At 41.3% G+C, this 22,797-nt stretch overlaps 1 protein-coding gene across 9 annotated transcripts in view; it reads left to right on the forward strand.

Moving 5' to 3' along the window:
- The first annotated feature begins 713 nt into the window (after window positions 1-713).
- RIF1 (replication timing regulatory factor 1) overlaps window positions 714-22,797 on the forward strand; it is a 69,424-nt gene continuing 47,340 nt past the window's right edge. For 5 of the 9 annotated variants that reach the window (XR_001438575.3, XR_013401987.1, XM_015110090.3 and 2 more), the window contains exons 1-9: window positions 714-849; window positions 1,228-1,341; window positions 2,080-2,158; window positions 5,594-5,690; window positions 7,067-7,194; window positions 7,311-7,405; window positions 10,648-10,837; window positions 13,405-13,497; window positions 19,325-19,463. Coding sequence is in view for 7 of the 9 variants with exons in the window: in XM_015110090.3 (XP_014965576.3) it covers window positions 1,238-1,341; window positions 2,080-2,158; window positions 5,594-5,690; window positions 7,067-7,194; window positions 7,311-7,405; window positions 10,648-10,837; window positions 13,405-13,497; window positions 19,325-19,463 (925 nt within the window). In the remaining 2 variants the exon portion in view is untranslated. Of the gene's footprint in view, window positions 1,342-2,079; window positions 2,159-5,593; window positions 5,691-7,066; window positions 7,195-7,310; window positions 7,406-10,647; window positions 10,838-13,404; window positions 13,498-19,324; window positions 19,464-22,797 lie in introns of all 9 variants that reach the window. The other 4 variants (XM_077956989.1, XM_077956992.1, XM_077956988.1 and 1 more) reach the window with 2 other exon arrangements.

Raw genomic sequence — 22,797 nt, forward strand, 5'->3', positions numbered from 1 at the left:
ACCTCGTGATCCGCCCGTCTCGGCCTCCCAAAGTGCTGAGATTACAGGCTTGAGCCACCGCGCCCGGCCTCTTCTTTTTTTTTGAGAGACGGAGTCTTAATCTTACTCTGTCGTTCAGGCTGGAGTGCAGTGGCGTGATCTCGGCTCAATGCAACCTCCGCCTCCCGGGTTCAAGCGATTCTTCTGCCTCTGCTTTCCAAGTGGCTGGGACTACAGGCGTGCGCCACCACACCCAGCTAATTTTTGTATTTTTTTTTTTTAAGTAGAGACGCGGTTTCACCATGTGTTGGCCAGCCTGGTCTCGAACTCCTGACCTCAGGTGACCCGCCCACCTCGGCCTCCCAAAGTGCTTGGATTACAGGTGTGAGCTACTGCGCCCGGCCAGCTCTTAGTCTTAAACCTAACAGTACGTTATCTCCTTTTGCTAACTGATTTGTAGCTAAAACTTCAACAAGCACTGGACTTGGAGTTTGAACACTTAGTCTAAAGGTCTACTAAGTTCAGTCTAGTGAGTGTGCGCAATTAAGTCACATTTTGAATTTCAAGTCTCTCGCCTTAGGCAAAACACCACCACCTGATGCTGACCAGCGGGGCGAGACACGGCAGCTGGGCAGGGAAGCGATGCGATCGATAACTCAGGTGCGCCGCTGACTGTTGGATTGGCTCGAACTTCTCCCGCCAGGCCTAACCTACTCCCGCGCACTCCTGGGCCCGCCCCGCCGCCATCTTGGTCTAGGAGGGAGAGCGCCGCACGCGTGAGTAAACAGCCGGAGCAGGGACAGTCGAGCTCTGGCAGCGTCCGGGTGCTGCGGGGCAGAGGCGGAGAGGACCCTGTCCTGATCTTCCTAGGTGGGATAAATATCGGGGTCACAGTGATAGGCCGTGGGGAGCCCTTAGTCTGCCCACCCTCCGCCCCCTCGCGGCGAGATGCCTCGTTCCCCGGGCTTCTCCCGCCCTCTGCCGATCTCCTCCCTCTGTTGAAAGCTGCCCGGGAAAGTGGTGGCGGGAGCGGGCCCAGGCCCGAATGTGGCGTGGCCTCAGGTTCCTGGTGCCGGGCGCCGGAGGAGGTTCGCGCTGGGGTTTGGTGCTTCGGAGGCCTGGGGTGCAGACGCGGCGTGGCTGTGAGGCCGGGGCGGGCGTGCGGGTGTGAGGGCCGGACTCACACGGCCGCCGCGGGGCTGTTTCCATCGGTCACTGGATTTTCTCCTCTTCCGGTTCGGGCCTCAGGGTGGCCGACATGACGGCCAGGGGTCAGAGCCCCCTCGCGCCGCTGTTGGAGACTTTGGAAGACCCTTCTGCCTCCCATGGAGGGCAGACTGACGCTTACCTGAGTCTGACCAGGTGAGGTCCGCCACGGGGCGTTGCTGGGTGGGGGGAGCGCTCTAGACTGGGGAGAAAGAAGGTGGTTGGGAGGGGCGCGTAGAATGAATATGAGTTCTAGAAGTCTGGCAAATGTGAGGACACCCGAGTCGCGGACGCGTTGTGGGGCGGGGGAGATGTATCCTAGGTGACGTTCCCGGGTACTGCTGCTGGTGCGCTTGAGGTGTGTGTTTGGAACGAGGGAGCTTGCACGTGTTTTGCAAGCGAGGGATTTTTAAAAGTTTCGCTTGGAAGTAGTTGTTGGAGGAGGGGTTTTCAGTGTAAACCTCCGATGTGTTGGGAAAATGTGGCTACCCGGAGTTTTTTTTTTTTTTTAACAGCCATAAACTGATTTTTATTAATTGCAAAATGCTTCAAAGTAATTTTCATAGAAATGTACTAAACTTTTGTAAAACCTTTTGTAAAGGCTTAGTAAATCGTTAGTAACTAGGGATAGGGATCCCCGTTCTGTCTTTTTGGAGTCAGGCTATCACAACTTGCGTGTAACGGATGTAAAATGTTATTCTGAAGAGTTTTCTACTTTCACTTCTGATATATATTGCATTATATATTCTATATGCCTTTAAGGACTTTACCTACTGGGTTAATTCATTTACAAGAGTTAGAAAGTAATTTTTAAAAAGGTGGTGCATGTATTTTAGGGAGTTTTTTTTTTCTCCCCGTCAACTACCTGAACTTGTGTTCTTCCTGCTTTTTAAGTCGTATGACTGGAGAAGAAGGAAAAGAAGTAATTATAGAAATCGAGAAAAAGCTTCCTCGGCTGTACAAAGTTTTAAAGGTATGTATCTGTTTGTTAAATAGTTTTTCACTTTTGGTAGTTTGTTTTTTTTGTTGTTGTTGTTTTGCGGTGGAGTTTCGCTCTTGTTGCCAGAGAGTGCAGTGGCTCGGCCTTGGCTCACTGAAACCTCCGCCTTTCAGGTTCAAGCGATTCTCCTGCCTCAGCCTCCTGAATAGCTGGGATTACAGGCATCCGTCACCACCCCGGCTAATTGTGTATTTTTAGTAGAGAAGAGGTTTCTCCATATTGGTCAGGCTGGTCTCGAACTCCCGACCTCAGGCGATCCTCCTTCCTCGGCCTCCCAAAGTGTTGGGATTACAGGCGTGAGCCACCTTGCTGAGACACTTTTGGTGGTTTATTAAAAGTTTTGCCGGTTGACTCAAAAGCTTTGAATCTAAAATACAACAGCAGTAATACTGATTATAATACTCTTTATTGTTACTTAAAGCTTCTCAGGTACTTTCTTAATTACCTTACATGCTTTATCACTTAACTCTCCATAGTTCCATGAGATTATTTCTTAATGATCACTTTGCAGGTGAAGAAATTAATTTAATTTGCCTAAGTTGCCTAAGGGCACTTGAATCTGAGTTTGTGCTCTTGAAAGCAGTGATCAGAGATTAACCTGTTTTCTTTCCTTTGGGAATCTACATCTAAGTAAGTGATTTTAAAATTACGGTTGTCTTTGGTCTACTCTGTAGGTAGCATTAATTTCTTTTTCCTCATTCACCCTCAGTTTTTGCTACAACTGTTACCTTTTTTGCTTTAGGGAAATGATGTTTGACGTCATACATATGGAGCTGTGTTCGTGTCTTCACTTGCCTACTCAGTGGCTTCCTGACCATCCTTAACATATTTTAAATTTTCTTGTTTTTAGAATGAAAAAGTTGAACTTTATCTCCAATGTTTCTTTGAGTTCTTATTTTTATGACCTTGTTCCTTTTTTAAAAAATATTTTGTGGTTTTATTATGACCTTGTTCTTGTGCTTTTATTTTTGTTTTTAATTATTGAGGTGGGGATCTTGATAGGTTGCCTAAGCCAGTCTCGAACTCCTGGGTCCAAACGATCCTCCCACCTCAGCCTCCTTAGTAACTGAGATTACAAGAAGGTGCCACCATGCCCGACTTTTATGCTTTTTGTTTGTTTCAGGCAGATCTTGCTCTGTCACCCATGCCGGAGTGCAGTTTCACAATCTCAGCTCACTGCAACCTCTGTCTCCCATGTTCAAGTGATTTTCCTGCCTCAGCCTCCTGAGTAGCTGGGATTACAGGCATGCCCTCACCACGTCCGGCTAATATTTTTAGTAGAGATGGGGTTTCATCATGTTGACCAGGTTGGTCTTGAACTCCTGACTTCAGGTGATCCGCCCGTCTTGGCCTCCCAAAGTGCTGGGATTACAGGTGTGAGCCACCGTGCCCAGCTGTGTGCCTTTAAACAAGTGTTTCATCCAGACACGTATTGTACATTTTAACGTGATTTTTGGCTAAGTATTAACAGAGATAGCCTACTCTTGGTGTTGTCATAGTCATCAACTTTTTTTGTGTAAGCAGAAACTTTATTGTGTGCTAGTTACTTAATATCGGTGTTTATTCCATTTTCTTTATTGTCATATTCCACATTGTTGTAATTCGATGTAAAGACATGCACTTTCGTATATTGAGCATTTATAGGATCAGGAACTCTATTGCATACTTTTTTTTTGGTTTTTTTTTTTTTTTGGCGGGGGACAGAGTTTTGCTCTTGTTGCCCAGGCTGGAGTGCAGTGGCTTGAACACCTCCCGGGTTCAAGCTGTTCTCCTGCCTCAGCCTCCCAAGTAGCTGGGATTACAGGCATGCGCCACCATGCCCGGCTAATTTTTTTTCGTATTTTTAGTAGGGACGGGGTTTCTCCATGTTGGTTGGCCACTGGGCCCAGTCTTGTTGCATACATTTTGAGTCAAGTTGCATTGTTTGTAAATAGGATTTGTACCTGAAATTATTTGGATACACGTGGAAGGTTGATAATAGGACAATAGCAATTTTAAGCAATGAAAGGATAATTGAATTCTTTCAGAGTAGTAACCATACCAGGTAAAGTAGAACATGTTTCTATGTTGTGTTTAGAGTTCAGCTAGGATTGTGTCTAGGAATCCACAACATTCTTGAAAATGAGACACATTATTGTTAAGGAACACTTTCAAGTAAGTTTAATGAAAATTAATCACAGACATTTACTAGCTATTATCCAGGAGATATAGTAGTAGCTCTCAAAGTATTAAGCCTTACTTAGTTGCTTACACCTGGTTGCTGTACTATATCCCTTACATTCTGTACTCTAGGGTTTGAATTTTTTGGCTTCGTTTTGTAAATATAGAAGACACTGCAGAGAAGTATCTGCTCATATATTTAACCATTAACATTTGCTATTCTCCTGCTCAGGAATTTGAGGATTCCTTGGATATTTGATTCAAACAGATATGGGGGATTTTGAAGATAAATCCCTTTGGAGTAGGAAATGGTACAAGGAAATGGGGTACAGGGTAAAAGTAAACATACTGAGATCCTCTTTGACAGATTTGGCCTTTTATAGCTTTTACATAAATACTATGAGTTGGACTTTCAATTCTAGATTGACAGCCAGGCAAGGTGGCTCACGCCTGTAATCCCAGCACTTTGGGAGGTCTGAGGCGGGTGGATCACCTGAGGTCAGGAGTTCGAGACCAGCCTGGCCAACATGGTGAAACCCCCATCTCTACTAAAAATACAAAAAATGAGCCAGGCATGGTGGCGCACGCCTGTCATCCCAGCTACTCGTGAACCTGGGAAGCGGAGGTTGCAGTGAGAGATTATTGCAGTGAGTTGAGATTACATCATTGCACTCCAACCTGGTCAAGAGTGAAACTCTTGTCTCCAAAAAAAAAAACAATTTCTAGATTGACATGGATTGAAATTCTCTTATGTATAAAGTAAGGTTTAAAAAATTGTTTTATATAACTACTAATTGAGATAATAATAGATACTTTATAAATGTTACATTCTAACCCCTTCCTTCTCCCAGTCTTGGAGGAAGAGATGTCACTCCCCTCTAAAGTTAGGATGTTAGCTTTTGCATTTGAGTCTCTTGTTTACTCAGTGGAAGGGCCTTACTCCCTTTTCCCTGTTATGTCTTTAGCATTTTTCATCTGTTGACCTCTTTTTCTTTGCTTTCATAGGTGTAGAGATATCCTTTATCTTCATTCAGTTGCTCTTGATCCAGTTTCCTCTCCTTTCTTTGCCAAACTGTACACATGGCCTTCTGATTTTATTCCTTGTTTATTTTTGTTTTTTATGCATATTCTCAAGGATTTGTTGGAGTAAAATGTGATGAATTTGTTTGTTCTATAATTGACTTCTGCTTTCTAAAGATTGATTTACAGTTGTGCTTGTTTGTAATAAATGTGGTTTTGTTTTTGTAGACTCACATTTCCAGTCAAAACTCGGAGCTGAGTAGTGCTGCTCTACAAGCCCTGGGGTTTTGCTTATATAATCCCAAAATTACCTCAGAATTATCAGGTAGATAAATTTCTTATGACTGTCAGTAGTTTTAGAGTATAAAGTATAAATTTTAAGTATAATTTGATGCTGTTAAAAGTACTATTATCTCTGGATTAGTTTCAGAACCTGTAGTTTAAGGTTTGCTTTTAGGAAAGAATGTTTAGATTATCATCACCTACACGTAGCTCTAACTTTGATACTACAAAATTTGCTCATAAAAGTAAGGGGTATTTGACAAAAACTTAGCTGGGCGTAGTGGCGGGCGCCTGTAGTCCCAGCTACTCGGGATGCTGAGGCAGGAGAATGGCATGAACCCAGGAGGCGGAGCTTGCAGTGAACTGAGATCACCCCACTGCACTCCAGACTGGGAGAGTGAGCGAGACTGTCTCAAAAAAAAAAAAAAAAATAAAAAAAATAAGGGTATTTGCTGGGTGCGGTGTCTCATGCCTGTAATCCCAGCACTTTGGGAGACTGAGGCGGGCGGATCACCTAAGGTCAGCAGTTGAAGACTAGCCTGGCCAACATGGAGAAACCCCATCTTTACTAAAAATACAAAAAAAATTAGCCGGGCGTTATGGCGCATGCCTGTGATCCCAGCAACTCAGGAGGCTGAGGCAGGAGAATCGCTTGAATGCGGGAGGTGGAGGTTGCAGAGAGCCAAGATGGTGCCATTGCACTCCAGCCTGGGAAGGAAGAGTGAAACTCCGTCTCAAACAAAAATAAAATAAAAAGGGTATTTAAACATGATTGCTGTAAAAATGGAAATTTTTATTCAGGCATATTCACTAAGGAATATGCTGAATTGAAAAGTTCTTTGACATAATGATAAATGTGGGATAATTTGGAACTAAAAGTGGTAATAAAAGCACAGAACCTAATGCTAAGTTTTCAAGTAGTCTGCATTGTTGTTCCATAGTTAGATGATTTCCATTGTAAAGGAAACTCTTTAGAGAAGGAAAGTTAGGAATAAAGATGTCAAAGTTGTTACCATCTGTTTTTGAGGGAAAAGCTGCTGCTTGCTCTTTTTTATACATGGAAGTGTTAACAGCCTAAAGCAGGAGTTGTTCATTTTGGAGCAGAGATGCAGGATTGAAAACATCTTACCAAAAATTGTCTTGTATGTTCAAACCTACAGTGATATCTGTAGTTACTTCAGTTGCACAAGAAAGTCTGATTTTGTGTCTGTTGTTTATTTTCTCTCAGTATACCTTCCCCTCTAATCTGAATTTTGTGTTTTGGGGAGAAGTTTGGTATCAGCATTGGTTCTCTGATCTATTCTCTGGATATACTTTTAATTTTATGATTGATGAGTATATTGTTTTCTCTAGTTTTATATTTGAGACTTTAAAGAGTATCAACTATTCTATACAAAATTAAAACTGCTTGTTTTTCAGAGGCAAATGCTCTAGAATTGCTTTCAAAATTGAATGATACCATTAAGAGTTCAGACAAAAATGTACGTACCAGAGCACTTTGGGTGATATCTAAGCAGACATTTCCCTCTGACGTGGTTGGCAAAATGGTGAGTATAGTTTTTGGGTATGCCGTCTTAACTATATGCCAATTAAAAAACAACTATAATGCCAATAAAAACAGTTCAGGCTTATTTCATTTGTATTTATTTGGTTTGTTTTTTAGGTATCCAGTATAATTGATTCATTAGAAATACTATTTAATAAAGGAGAGACGCATTCTGCTGTTGTTGATTTTGAAGCGTTAAATGTTATCATAAGGTATGCATTTGGATGCTGTGCAAATTGAAGAATAGTTTTCATAAGTTTAGCTGAAGGGGAGAGGGCTTTTGGAATTTAAATGAGAGACAGACATTGAAAGGGGGAAATGTCTTTTACACCAAAAGACTCAAGGACAAGAAGTAACAGAAAGAAGATGGAAGTAGATGTGCATGGGTTACTAGGTGTTTAAAATTTTTACTGGGACCATGTTCAAGGTGAAGTCTTGGTTATGTTCCTGCTAGTAACATACACAGTTCGGGTTTGAAAAATATCTCTGTTAAAGCTTGTTGTAAGGTTTTAAAAATAATGTAAACTCATAAGTGGGCTTAGGGGTTGTTTAGAAAGGTAATCAGTGTTTAGCAGGGAATAGGAGAGTACCTTCTTCATTTTTGTTATAACAGGCACGCCAACAGCATAAACTTTTTAAGTGTAAACTCTTTGATGACATGATTTCTGTCTTCCCTGTTTTTTGTTCTTTAAAGTTTTCTTGTTGAGTTACTTGCTTTAACTTGCCCACTGTTGAATGCTCTGATTGATGCTAAGATTATGTCATCGTTCTCTGGCTATCCTCTTCTATAACAATGATGAATTTAGCATAACAATAAGTAATACAGTTGGCCCTTTGTAGGTTCTGCATCCTTGTATTTAACCAATTGAAAGTCTCAGAAAGTCTCAGAAAAATTGCATCTGTATTGAACATGTACGGACTTTGATTTTCTTGTCATTATTTCCTAAACAGTACAGTTTAACAACTACTTACTTAGCACTTACATTGTATTAACTATTATCAGTAATCTAGAAATGATTTAAAGTATAGGGGAAGATGTGCATAAGTTATATGCAAATACAGTCGTGTCATATAATGATGGAAATACATTCTGAGGAATGCATCATTATATAATTTCATCATTGTGCAAACATAGAGTGGACTTACACAAACCTAGAGGGGAGAGCCTACTATATACCTAGGCTGCATGGTACAACCTGTTGCTCCCAGGCTACAGACCTGTACAGTGTATTACTGTACTGGATATTGTAGGCACTTCTAACACAATACTATTTGTGTACCTAAACATAGAAAAGGTACAGTAAAAATATGATAAAAAAGATTAAAAAATGGTATACCTGTATCTGGTGCTTACCACGGATGGAGGTTTTAGGACTAAAGTTTCTTTGGGTGAGTCAGTGAAGGAGTGATGAGGGAATGTGAAGGTCTGGGATGTTACTGTGCACTATTGTAGATTATTCATAAAGACTGTACACTTATGCTACACTAAATCTATAAAAACATTTTAAAAATAAATTAGTCTCTACTTTCTGTAACTTTTTTTGAGACAATCACACTGTTGTTCAGGCTGGAGTGTAGTGGGGTGATATCGGCGCTCTGCAACCTCCACCCCCCAGGTTCAAGTAATTCTTGTGCCTCAGCTTCCTGAGTAGCTGGGATTATAGGCGCCCGCCACCACGACCGGCTTATTTTTGTATTTTTAGCAGAAATGGGATTTTGCCATGTTGGCCAGGCTGGTGTTGAACTCCTGACCTCAGGTGATCCACCCACCTCAGCCCCCCAAAGTGCTGGGATTGCAGGCGTGAACCACTGTGCCTGGCCAGCCTATTGTAACTTTAGACTTTAAAGTTTTAAAACTTTTTGACTTTTGTAAGAATAATTAGCTTTGGCTGGGCACAGTGGCTCATGCCTGTAATCCCAGAACTTTGGGAGGCCCAGGTGGGCAGATTACCTGAGGTCAGCAGCGTGAGAGCAGCCTGGTCAACATGGTGAAACCCCATCTCTACTGAAAATACAAAATTAGCTGGGCGTGGTGATGTGTGCCTGTAATCTTCAGCTATATGGGAGACTGAGGCATGAGAATCACTTGCACCCAGGAGGCAGAGGTTGCAGTGCGCTGAGATCGTGCCACTGCACTCCAGCTTGGGTGACAGAGAGACTTGGTCTCAAAAAAAAAAAAAAGAAGAATACTTAGCTTAAAACACAAACATACAATTGTACAAAATTATTTTCCCTCGTTAAATCCTTATTCTAGGAGCCTTAATTTTTAATTTATTTATTTGTTTTTGACTTTCATAACTTTTTGGTTAACAACATAACACATCAGCCTAGGGCCTCTTGCAGGGTCAGGATCCTTATCAGTGTCTCCCACCACCACATCTTGTCATACTAAAACTTGTTCAAGGGCAATAACATGCATGGAGCTGTCATCTGTGGTTAATGCTGCCTTCTGGAGTATCTGCCGAAGGACCCTTCAAGGCTACTTTACAGTTAACTTTTTAAAAATAGAAGTAGGAGTAAACTCTAATAATAAAAATTATAGTGTGGTATATACATAAACCGGTAACATAGTCATTTAAAAAAATTTTTTTTTATTACTATTTTTTTTGTGTGTGTGACGGAGTCTTGCTCTGTCGCCAGGCTGGAACACAGTGGTGAGGTCTTGGCTCACTGCAACCTCTGCCTCTCGGATTCAAGCTATTCTGCCTCAGCCTCCCAAGTAGCTGGGATTACAAGCAAGTGCCACCACGCCCAGCTAAGTTTTGTATTTTTAGAAGAGACGGGGTTTCACCATGTTAGGATAGTCTCCATCTCCTGACCTCATGATCCCCCCGCCTCGGTCTCCCAAAGTGCTGAGATTACAGGTGTGAGCCACCGCACCTGGCCGGTCATTTCTTATCATCTTAATAGTACAGTAATGTCCTGTATATAATTGTGCTGTACTTTTTTGTGAATGAGAGTGCAGTAGATTTGTTGGTTTACACCATTGTTATCAGAAACATGAGTAATGTATTGCACTGCAATGTTACAACAGCTACAATGTCACTAGGTGATAGGAACTTGTCAGGTCCCTTAAAATCTTACTGGACCACTATTGTGAATGTGCTGCGTTTTTAACCAAAACGTTTGTTTGTGGTGCATGACTATACCGTCCTTTTTATATCAGACCTGAGCATTATTGTGAGGTCCTAGAACCAGTACCCCAGGGATACTGAGGGGTGACTGTAATATTTCAATCTTAAGACAAGATTAGTTCTTTAAAAAAAATTTACAAAATTAATAATGTGCAAATTAGTAAAAATTGTATCTATTTCTTGTGTGCATATGCGTATTTGTATATATTCTAAAACAAATGGGCCGTACTGTGTATATTTCTGTGTGTCACATATTTTACTGCTTGTTAAGACTTAAAACGTGACGTCACGCTAATTATTCGTTGATTTCTTTATTATAGGCTAATTGAACAAGCCCCAACTCAAATGGGAGAAGAGGCAGTGAGGTGGGCAAAACTGGTCATACCTTTAGTGGTTCATTCAGCACAAAAGGTACATTTGCGGGGAGCAACTGCTTTGGAGATGGGAATGCCATTATTGCTTCAGAAACAGCAAGAAATAGCATCTATTACAGAGCAGCTTATGACTACTGTGAGTGTTCTTTTATGTAAGAATTTTCTGGATACTGCATCAGAAGGTTTTGCACTAAGCTTAAAATTCAGTCTGGGGGCCAGGTATAGTGGCTCTCACCTGTAGTCCCAATGCGGGAGGCTGGGAGGCTGAGGTGGGAGGATTGCTTGAGGCCAGGAGTTCCAGACCCATCTGGGCAACAGAGTGAGACCCATCTCTACAAAATATCTTAAAAATTAGCTGGGCGTGGTGGCATACGCCTGTAGTCTCAGATGCTTGGGAGGCTAAGGCGGGAGGATTGCTTGACCAGAAATTTGAGGCTGCAATGAGCTATGATCTCACCACTGCATTCTAGCCTGGCTGAGTGAGAGCCTGTCCCCACCCCCCAAAAAAAAATCTGGGCATATTGGTATAGTTGCACTATGAGCTAGGATTTTAGCTTTGAATCACAACATTAAGAATTGCATAAGTTAGCATAGGCACCTTGCTTATTACATAGTAGTAAGGAGGGGAGCTATCTATTGTTACTAAAATCCAGACATTTTACTTCGTTCCCAATAAATAGGAAATAGGAATTGTATTGCTGAAAGAGGGAGAGCATTAACTGATTCATGTTTGGGTTGTTACTGTATAATCCTAGGAGATACAAATTTAATGTACATAAACTTACCTAGTCTCTATAGTTTTCTAGTTATTACTTGCCACAGGTTTTAGGTTTTCTAACCATTGTTCTTGTAACATATTTACTGGGCATCTGATATATGTAGTGCTTTGTTGCAGGCGCTGTAAATATAGCAGTGAACGAAAGAGGCTTGATGGAGCTTATTTTCTTGTGGGAGAGATAATTAAGTACATAGTGTAGTAAGTGAAGAGCGCTAAGGAGAAGAGCAAGGACTGGAGAGTGCCGTGAGAAAGGAATGTAAGGTGGTCAGAGAAGGCAAAGGAAAGGACATTTGAACAGTGATTTGAAGGCAGAGGAGTTACCCATGTGGATAATGTAGGGTAACTTCATACCAGACAAGAGAACCATGAGGGCAAAAGGCCCGTCTCTAATGGTTGTGTACCTGGTTGGTGTTCTGGGAACACTGGGCAGTATGACAGTAGTGGAGTGAATTAGAGAGAGGAAAAGAGGGCCCAATCACATAGGACCATGGCGGGAACCATTGTAAGGACGGATTTTTTACTCTAGGTTACATGGAAAGCCAAATTTGAAGGCCTTGTTTTATTTTTTGTTTTAAGAGACAGGGTCTCACTATATTAACCAAGCAGATCTTGAACTCCTGGGCTCAAGCAGTCCTCCCACTTTAGTCTCCCAAAGTTTTGGGATGACAGGCGTGAGCCACCACACCCAGCCCCTAAAACCTGGGATTTTACTTGCTTAAAATGCAGAAGACTTCTTGGTAATGTTCAGTATGACAAAGTAACTCGAGTGTCTTCATAAATAGCTTTATTCTGATGAATTCATTTTTTAGTAACATATATATACATATAAATTTTTTTTTTTTTTTGAGACAGTTTCGTGATTGTTGCCCAGGCTGGAGTGCAGTGACGCGGTCTCAGCTCACTGTAGTCTCCACCTCTTGGGTTCAGGTGATTCTCCTGCCTCAGCAGGAGTAGCTGGGATTATAGGCACCTGCCACCATGCCCGACTGATATTTGTATTTTTAGTAGAGATGGGGTTTCACCATATTGGCCAGGCTGGTCTCGAACTTTTGACCTTGTGATCTGCCTGCCTCAGCCTCCCAAAGTGCTGAGATTACAGGCATGAGCCACCGTGCCTGACCAGAAAATCCCTTTTGTAACCCATTTATCAAGCTTGCAACAAAGCATATATGAAATTCTTTATATAAATTTGAGCTAAAAATAATTTCACGTTTGTTGATTATGAAGCTATTAATGTATTTTTTCATTATTAGTGTGAAAATATTAATACAGTGCCATTTAAACTAGTTAATGATATGCATGCTGACATTTTTAGGGTAAAGTATATTGTTAGGAAAAAAGTTGGATTGATGGATGGTAGGATGGCCAGATAGGTGATAAGACCAACAAGTGTTAATGATAGAATCTGGGTGTTTGTATTAGAGCATTTACTGTAAAAACTCCTTCACATTTGCTCTATGCTTCAGCTTTTCTTGTGGAGTTTTTTGGGAGGGGTAATTTTTTTTTTTTTTTTTTTTTTTCAGACAGTCTCGCTCTGTCACCCAGGCTGGAGTGCAGTGGCACGTTCTCTGCTTTCTGCACCCTCCGCCTCCTGGGTTCAAGCAATTCTCATGCCTTAGCCTCCCGAGTAGTAGGAATTACAGGCGCCTGCCACCACACCCAGCTAATTTTTGTATTTTTAGTAGAGATGGGGCTTCACTGTATTGGCCAGGCTGGTCTTGAACTCCTGACTTCAGGTGATCTGCCTGCCTTGGCCTCCCAAAGTGCTGGGATTACAGGCTTGACCCACCGCACCTGGCCTTGGGTTGGGTAATATTTTTATCATGGAGAAAACTGGTTTTTGAAAATTATTCCTAGACTTTGATATTGGATTTTTTTTTTTTTTCAAAGAGTCTGTTTGGTAAATTAATTGCTTTTGTTTGCAGAAATTAATCTCAGAACTCCAGAAGCTATTTATGAGTAAAAATGAGACTTACGTGTTAAAATTATGGCCTTTGTTTGTCAAACTACTTGGAAGGGTAAGTGCCCAGTTAATGAACAGTCCACAATATTTACATGCTGGACTCTTTATTTTCTTACCTTTTCTTTGTACACTCGATGCTCATTATTTCCTTTGTACAGCTGATGCTCATTATTTCATGCTTACTAAAATTCATTTGTAAATCTGAAATCAGTACTTGCATTGCTTTTGCCATCATTTGTAGACACCCAGGGTGGCAAAGAATTGGAGTCACAATGTGCGTGTTTCCAGCTGAGGTCAAGCAAAGTTACGCTCTGCCTTTTTGTTTTAGTTCTCATACCTTAAACAGGTGTCCTTTTTATAATCCCTGTAATGCCACATTTTTCACTTTTCTGTGCTTTTCCTGGTGGTTTACTGGTTAAATTTGGGACCCAAAGCCTGGGTCCAGATGCTGTCTAGTTTGTGTTCCTAAGCAAAGGAAGGCTGTGATATACCCAATGATGAAAATAAACTTTGTTCAGGCACGATTTATAGAGCTACTGGCTGTGAATTTGATGTTAGTGATTCAGTAATGTAAAATATCTTCTAATAGATAGATGTTAAACAGGTTATATATTGAACAGCTGACAAAAGTGTGTTCATAGACTCAAAGAAACCTAACTGTGTATTTCCCATGGGAGTGATTGCTCAGTATTTGCTAATTTAGTTTCCAGGCTATTTTATATAATAGAAAACCATAACTACTATGAATAATGAGCGAGAATCAACTGTATGTTCAATGATTAAGCAGGTTTTAGGTGGTAGGGGGTGTGCTGCTTTTATTGTGTTCTAACCATTTGTAAATGAAGAATTCAATGGCATTAAATCTATTCATAATGTTGTAAGCGTCACCATTATCTATACCCAAAACTTGTGCATCATCCCCAACAAAAACTGTACCCATTAAGCAGTAAACTCCCTGTGCCCTCCTCCCCCACCCAGACATCACCCTTTTGTTCTACTTTCAGTCTCTACGAATTTGCTTATTCTAGGTACCTCATAAAAGTGAAATTATAACATATTTGCTCCTCTGTGTCTGGCTTATTTCACTAAGCATAAAGTTTTTTTATTTTTTTTGAGACAGAGTTTCACTCTTGTCGCCCAGGCTGGAGTGCAATGGTGTGATCTCAGCTCACTACAACCTCTGCCTCGTGGGTTCAAGCAATTCTCCTGCCTCAGCCTACTGAGTAGCTGGGACTACAGGCATGTGCCTCTATGCCCGGCTAATTTTTGTGTTTTCAGTAGAGACAGGAAGGATTTCTCCATTTTGGCCAGGATGATCTTGATCTCCTGACCTCGTGATCTGCCCACCTCGGCCTCCCAAAGTGCTGGGATTACAGGCATGTGCCACCGTGCCTGGCAGCATAAAGTTTTTAAGATTTATCCATGTCATAACATATATTAAAGTTGCATTCTTATGGCTGAGTGATTGTATATAACACATTTTGTGTATCTGTTGAGAGACATTTAGGTTGTTTCTACCTTTTGGCTATTGTGAATAATGTTGCTGTAAACACCAGTGTACAAATCTGTCAGAGTTACCGCTTTCAGTTTTTTGGGTATATGTTTAAGAGTGGAATTGCTGGGTTATGTAGTAATTCTATGTTGAACTTTTTGAGAAAGCCTCAAACTCTTTTTTTGAGACAAGGTCTGGCTCTGTCACCCAGGCTGGAGTGCAGTGGCACAACCTCACTCACTTCAACCTGTCTCCCAGGCTCAAACCATCCTCCCACCTCAGCCTCCCGATTACTTGGGACTACCACCCTGCCCAGCTGAATTTTTTTTTTTTCCATATTTTTTGTAGAGATGGGATTTTGCCATGCTGCTCAGGCTGGTTTCCAACTCAAGTGATCCGCTTGCCTCAGCCTCCAAATTTGCTGGATTACAGGCATGAGCCACTTGGACCAGCCAGCACCAAACTCTTCTGTAGCAGCTGCACCATTTTACATTCCCACCCGTAATGCACTAGGGTTCCACTTTCTTAACATCCTCACCAACACTTTTTATTTTCCTTTTTGTTTTTGATAGCCATTCTAGTGAATGTGAAGTGGGATTGATTTGGTATAGATTTGCATTTCTCTGATTACTAGTGATGTTGAACATCTTTTCACTTGGTTCTTGGCTGTTTTAATTGTCCGTGGAGAAATGTCTAAGTCCTTGGTCCATTTTTGAGTAGGTTTGAATTTTTGTTGAGTTGTAGTTCTTTATATGTTTTTGATATTCATCCCGTATCAGTTATGTGATTTGCAAATATTTGTTTCCGTTCTATAGGTTCTCTTTTGCTTTCTTGGTAATATCCATTGCACAGTTTTTAATTTTGGTATATTATGTATATTTTTTGTTACTGCTCATACTTGACATCATATTCATGAAGTTGTTGCCAAATCCAATGTCATTTTTGTTTCCCAATGTGTTCTTGTAAGAATTTTCCAGTTTTAGATCTTGAATATAGATCTTTGAACCATTTTGAGTGAATATTTGGATATGGTGTAAGGTGAGAGTCCAGGTTCATCCTTTTGCGTGTAGATGTTCAGATTCCTCAGTACCATTTATTGAAAAGGTTGTTTTTATTAAATCCTTTTGGTACCCCTTTTTTTTTTGTTTTTTGAGACAGTCTAACTCTGTTGCCAAGGCTGCAGTGCAGTGGCATGATCTCGGCTCAGTGCAACCTCTACCTCCTGGGTTCAAGCAATTCTCCTGCCTCAGTCTCCCAGGTAGCTGGGATTACAGGTGCCCACCACCTTGCTCGGCTAATTTTTTTTCTTTTTTGTATTTTTATTAGAGATGGGGTTTTACCACATTGGCCAGGCTGGTCTCGAACTTCTGAGCTCAAGAGATCCACCCGCCTCGACCTCCCAAAGTGCTGGGATTACAGGCATGAGCCACTGCACCTGGCCTTTGGTGGCCTTTTGAAAATCATTTGAACACAGGTGCAAAGATTTATATCCAAGCTCAGTATTCTGTGCTGTTAGTGTGTATGGCTGTCCTTATGCAGTTACCATATGTATTAATTACTGTAGCTTTATACTACGTTTGGAAGTCAGTCAGTGTGAGTTGTCTGGTTTTCTTATTTTTCAGGATTGTTTTGGCTTTTAATTTAAAAAAAAATTTTTTTTTTTCTTGAGCTGGAGACTCTCCCTGTCACCCAGACTGGAGTGCAGCAGTGTGATCTCAGCTCACTGCAACCTCCGCCTCCTGGGTTCAAGTGATTTTCCTGCCTCAGCCTCCTGAGTAGCTGGGACTGCAGTTGCACACCACCATGCCTGGCTGAAGTTTTGTATTTTTAGTAGAGATGGTGTTTCACCATATCGGCCAGGCTGGTCTCGAACTCCTGACCTTGTAATCTGCCCGCCTTGGCCTCCCAAAGTGTTGGGATTACTCGTGTGAGCCACCACGCTGGCTGTTTTGGCTTTTTGAGGCTCTTTGCAATTCCGTGTTAATTTGACGATAGACTTCTTTATCTGTGAAAAAGACAGTTGAAATCATGGTAGGGATTGTGATGAATCTGCGTATAATGCCTTGAGTAGTTAGCATTTCATTGATGTTAAGTCTTTCTACCAATGAGCAGATGTCTTTCCATTTGTTTAGGTTTTTTTTTTTTTTTTTTTTTTTTTTGAGACAGAGTCTTTCTGGCTATAGTGCTGTGGCGCAGTCTTGGCTCACTGTAACCTCAGCCTCCTGGGTTCAAGTGATTCTCCTGCCTTGGCCTCCCGAGTAGCTGGGATTATAGGCGCCTGCCACCATGCCTGACTCGTTTTTGTATTTTTAGTAGAGACGGGATTTTACCACGTTGGCCAGGCTGGTCTCAAACTCATGACCTAAAGCAGTCCACCCGCCTTGGCCTCCCAGAGTGCTGGGATTACAGGAGTCAGCCACTGTGCCAGGCCTAGGTCTTTAGTTTCTTTCAGCAGTGCTTTGTAGTTTTCATCTTGTGTCTAACTTCTTGGGCTAGATCTGTTACGAAGTATTTCCTTTAGCTCTTGTAGCTAACTTGTATGTTTTTTGTTTTCTAATCCATTTTTTATTTTATTTTATTTTATTTTTTTATTTTATTTGAGACAGAGTCTCGCTCTGTCACCCCGGCTGGAGTGCAGTGGAGTGATCTCGGCTCACTGCAAGCTCCGCCTCCTGGGTTCCCACCATTTGCCTGCCTCAGCCTCCCGAGTTGCTGGGACTACAGGCACCTGCCACGCCCAGCTAATTTTTTGTCTTTTTAGTAGAGACGGGGTTTCACCATGTTAGCCAGGATGGTCTCGATCTCCTGACCTCGTGATCCGCCCGTCTCGGCCTCCCAAAGTGCTGGGATTACAGGTGTGAGCCACTGCGCCCTGCCTTCCATTTTTTTTTTGTTACTGGTTTATAGTGTGTTAAGATTATATGTGGTTTATAGCCTGTTAGGAGCATTAGTGTTTATGTAATTTTTTATTTGTGATGCATTACTTGTCATTTTTCCATTTTGTACTTTATTTTCCTTTTTTTCTTCTTTTTGAGACAGAGTTTCACGCTTGTTGCCCAGGCTGGAGTGCAAGCACGATCTCGGCTCACTGCAACCTCGGCCTCCTGGGTTCAAGTGATTCTCCTGTCTTAGCCTGCCGAGTAGCTGGGATTACAGGCATGTGCCACCACGCCTGGCTGATTTTTGTGTTTTTAGTAGAAAAGGGATTTCTCCATATTGGTCAGACTGGTCTCGAACTCCCGACCTTAGGTGATCCACCTGCCTTGACCTCCCAAAGTGCTAGGATTACAGGTGTGAGCCACCGTGCCTGGCCTATTTTTTTTTTCCTCCTGAGCTCATATTTTTCTTTTGGTTTAATAGTTTTCTCATTTAAATCTTACATAATATTTGGAAGTAATTCAGAAGCTATCCGGTTTTCTGCTGGCTGTGGTGGCTCACGTCTGTAATCCCAGCACTTTGGGAGGCTCAGGCGGGTGGGTCATTTGAGGTCAGGAGTTAGATACCAGCCTGGCCAGCATGGCAAAACCTTATCTCTACTAAAAATATAAAAATTAGACTGGTCCTGGTGGCTCACTCCTGTAATCCCAGCACTTTGGGAAGCCGAGGTGGACGGATCACCCTGAGTTCCAGACATCGAGACCAGCCTGGCCAGCATGGTGAAACCTTGCCTCAACTAAAAATACAATAATTAGCTAGGCATGGTGGCATGCACCTGTAATCCCAGCTACTTGGGAGGCTGAGGCAGGAGAATCGCTTGAACCCAGGAGACTGCAGTGAGCCGAAATAGCACCACTGCACTGTAGCCTGGGCGACAGAGTGAGACTCCCTCTCAGAAAAAAGAAACCTTATTCAGTTTTCTTGATTTTTATCTCACTTTTACTATTTTTTATTAGCAGATACTACTGTTATTTAAAAATGTTTCTTTTACAGCCATGAAATTAGATGTTTCCTTAATTTTCCTTTCAGTTTGTTTGAAAGGTTATTTTTATTATTTTCAGGGTTCAACACCTTTTTTCTCTAATTCTTTAATATAAACATATATTTTGTTTGGTATTGCTTTGATAAAGTTTGGGATTTATCTACTCTCCTAATTTTCTCTAATGTTTTAGAAGTGTTCTGTGTTACGCATTATCTGCTTCTTCAAACTTTATATATTTTTTGGTCTTGAGTTTGGAATGTGTGTTTAAAGTTTATTTTCTTAAATTCCTAAGACTTTTAACATACCTAACATTTAACACATCTCTTTATGTTTGTGAATAATTTATCTTTTGTCTCCCCATTAGATTATGAAGTCCTAAGAGCATCTATTAAGTGAATGAATAAAGGAATGATAGCAATTATTCTGTTTCATGCAGATAAATAACTTCTTAATGATTTTTCCCTTTTTTAGACCTTGCATCGAAGTGGGAGTTTCATCAATTCTCTGTTGCAACTAGAAGAACTTGGATTTCGTAGTGGAGCACCCATGATTAAAAAAATAGCTTTTATTGCTTGGAAGAGTTTAATAGATAATTTTGCTTTGAATCCAGGTAATATTTTAACAATTTTGATTTTCTATGAATTCATTTTGCTTAAAGCAAGACAAAGGAAATTTTTCTGTTTTTTTGGATTTTAAGTTGAAATTAAGCTACTACTGAATTATTTTCATTTTAAGGGAACAGTAATAAATTTGTACTGAAAATAGAATTCACATACTAGGCATTGAAAATCACAAATATAAAATCTGTTTTACAGTATTTCAAAAACTGAACAAAGTGAAAAATAACTGTTTGTGTCTTCCTTTATTTTATTTTATTTTTTATATTTTATGTTATGTTATCCTATCCTATCTTATCTTATCTTGTCTTATCTTGTCTTATCGAGACAGAGTGTCACTCTTGCCCAGGCTGGAGTGCAGTGGTGGGATCTTGGCTCCCTGCAACCCACGCCTCCCAGGTTCAAGCGATTCTCCTGCCTCAGCCTCCCGAGTAGCTGGGATTACAGATGTCTACCACCATACCCAGCTAATATTTGTATTTTTAGTAGAGACAGGGTTTCACTATGTTGGCCAGGCTGGTCTCGAACTCCTGAACTCAAGTGATACTCCCGCCTTGGCCTCCCAAATGCTGGGATTACAGATGTGAGCCACTGCACCCAGCCTATTTGTGACTTTCTTACGTGTTAGCTCTGAATTGAGTGCTTTATGTATATTTTATTTAATCATCACAATAGACCTGAGATGTAATTATTAGTCACTATTTTAGAGAGATTGAGTAATTTTCCAGAGGTCACATAACCAGTAGATGATAGGAAACAGTTGTGATTTCCATGGAATAAAAATATCAGTGATTGATGGCCTTATTTCTTTCAGGATTTCTAAAAGAGTACCTAATAGTGGTTGAATATTGATATTTGGAAGTCATTCTTTTTGATTTACTACTTTAACCTTACCTTCTTATTGTCCAGTGGAGTTTTATGATAATATATTCACAAGAAAGAATATTTAGCCCAAAACTGGGTTAGTATGAGTACTTAACTAGGTGGTAGTTAATCTTAGTTTTAATTAATACTGTGCGTTTACAAGAACTGCTAAGTAATGTTGACTTGTTATCCTATATTTTTCCTGCCAAAGACCATTATTTATCTCATTTTTTCCTCCTTTTAATATGTTTTGTATTGTGATTATTTGCATTAACTGTAATTACATTTTTTGTTGTTGAGACAGAGTCGGAGTCTCGCTCTGTCGCCTAGGCTGGAGTGCAGTGATGCAATCTCAGCTCACTGCAAGCTCTGCCTCCCGGGTTCAGGCCATTCTCCTGCCTCAGCCTCCCAAGTATCTGGGACTACAGGCGCCCGCCACCATGCCTGGCTAATTTTTTGTATTTTTAGTAGAGACGGGATTTCACGTGTTAGCCAGGATGGTCTTCATCTCCTTACCTTGTGATCCGCCTGCTTCAGTCTCCCAAAGTGCTGGGATTACAGGCAAGAGCCACTGCTCCTAGCCCTTTAATTACTTTTATTTAAAATACTGGTACATATATTTTGGGGGTATAGGTTTTTTTTTTTTTCTTTTTTCTCTCTTAGGGTCTTATCCTGTCACCCAGGCTGGAGTGCAGTGGCATGATCATGGCTGACTGCAGCCTTGACCTCCTGGGCTCCAGTGATCCACCTCAGCCCCTGAGGTAGCTGGGACTACAGGCGTGTGCCACCATGTCTGGCTAGTTTTTGTATCTTTTGTAGAGGCGGGATTTGACCATGTTGCTCAGGCTACTCTCAAACTCCTGGACTCAAGTGATTTACCTACCTCAGCCTTCCAAAGTGTTAGGATTGCAGGTGTGAGCCACTGTGCTCAGTCTACTATAATTTTAAATTGAAATTGTAGCTTATTTTTATGTTTATGAGCTGGCATGTATTTGGGTCTAACTGTAAACCCAGAAGTAATGTTTGGGACTACAATCTTTCGGAATTAAGTTAAAGCATAAAATAAGAGTAGTTTAAAAGAGGGTAAGTTAAAAATAAGTTCAGAGCTAGGGAATCCACGACTAATACTGTGGATCCAGGAAGTCATCAAGGAATCAGATGACTGCTTTTGCTCTGCCATCTTCGATTTGTCTTAGTTGCAGACAGGAAGGAGGGAAGGTAGAACAGGAAAGACTTCTTCACAGCTGAGTCACCTATACCTAGAAATAACCTTCTAAGAATCTTATATACATATCCACTTAAATTTTACTGGGTAGAATGGCTCAATGGCCGACTAGAAAAAGTAGTCAAAAACTGGGCATCCATCACTGTCCTGTGTAAAATCAGATTTTGTAATTAAAGGAGATTGGTTTATTGCATGGTAATTAATCTCTGCTATTGTAGAGATATTATTATGGAGCTCTTCTCATAAATAGAATAGAGGCCAGGCGTGGTGGCTTACGCCTGTAATCCCAGCACTTTGAGAGGTGGGCGGATCACCTGAGTTCTCGAATTAGAGGGCAGCCTGACCAACATGGAGAAACCCCGTCTCTACTAAAAATACAAAATTGGCCGGACATGGTGGCACATGCCTGTAATCCCAGCTACTTGGGAGGCTGAGGCAGGAGAATTGCTTGAACCCTGGAGGAGGAGGCTGCAGTGAGCCGAGATGGCGCCATTGCACTCCAGGCTGGGCAACAAGAGCGAAACTCCGTCTCTGAATGAATGAATGAACGAACGAAAAGAATAGGGGCCCCCAAAAAGTAAGTGTCTTGGACTGGATAACTTGTTCATACAGTGATCTGCCTTTATTTTCTTATAGAACTGTTAATTGAAATAGCTAAATGGCAGAGTAGTTGTAACAGACATTGTTGAGTGACATTCTACCAAATACATGGCCTGACTGAGTCCTTTCCAAGTCTGTTTGTTTGTTTGTTTGTTTATTCGGGACGGAGTCTCACTGTTGCCCAGCCTGGAGTGCAGTGTCACGATCTCAGCTTACTGCAACCTCTGCCTCCTGGGTTCAAGCGATTCTCCTGCCTTAGCCTCCTGAGTAGCTGGTATTACAGGCGCCCAATGCAACGCCCATCTAACCTTTGTGTAATTTTAGTAGAGACAGGATTTCACCATGTTGGCCAGGCTGGTTTCAAACTCCTGACCTCAAGTGACCTGCCCTCCTCATCCTCCCAAAGTGCTAGGATTATAGGCGTGAGCCACCATGCCCAACCCTTTTAAGGTCTTTTCGACAAGTTATTTTAGCACAGACTATGTCTTAATTTTTCATATCCCCAGTCTTACTCATTTGGCATAAATGTTTTGTCTGAAGATTGGATTTAATTTCTATGCTGAATTTTAACAATATGATTATTGTTAAGATAGGGCAGTCCTGAATCTGAATCTATTTAGATTTCAAAAATGTATTCA

This window comes from Macaca mulatta, chromosome 12 (genome assembly GCF_049350105.2).
Source record: "Macaca mulatta isolate MMU2019108-1 chromosome 12, T2T-MMU8v2.0, whole genome shotgun sequence".
NCBI classification, from domain to species: Eukaryota; Metazoa; Chordata; class Mammalia; order Primates; family Cercopithecidae; genus Macaca; species Macaca mulatta.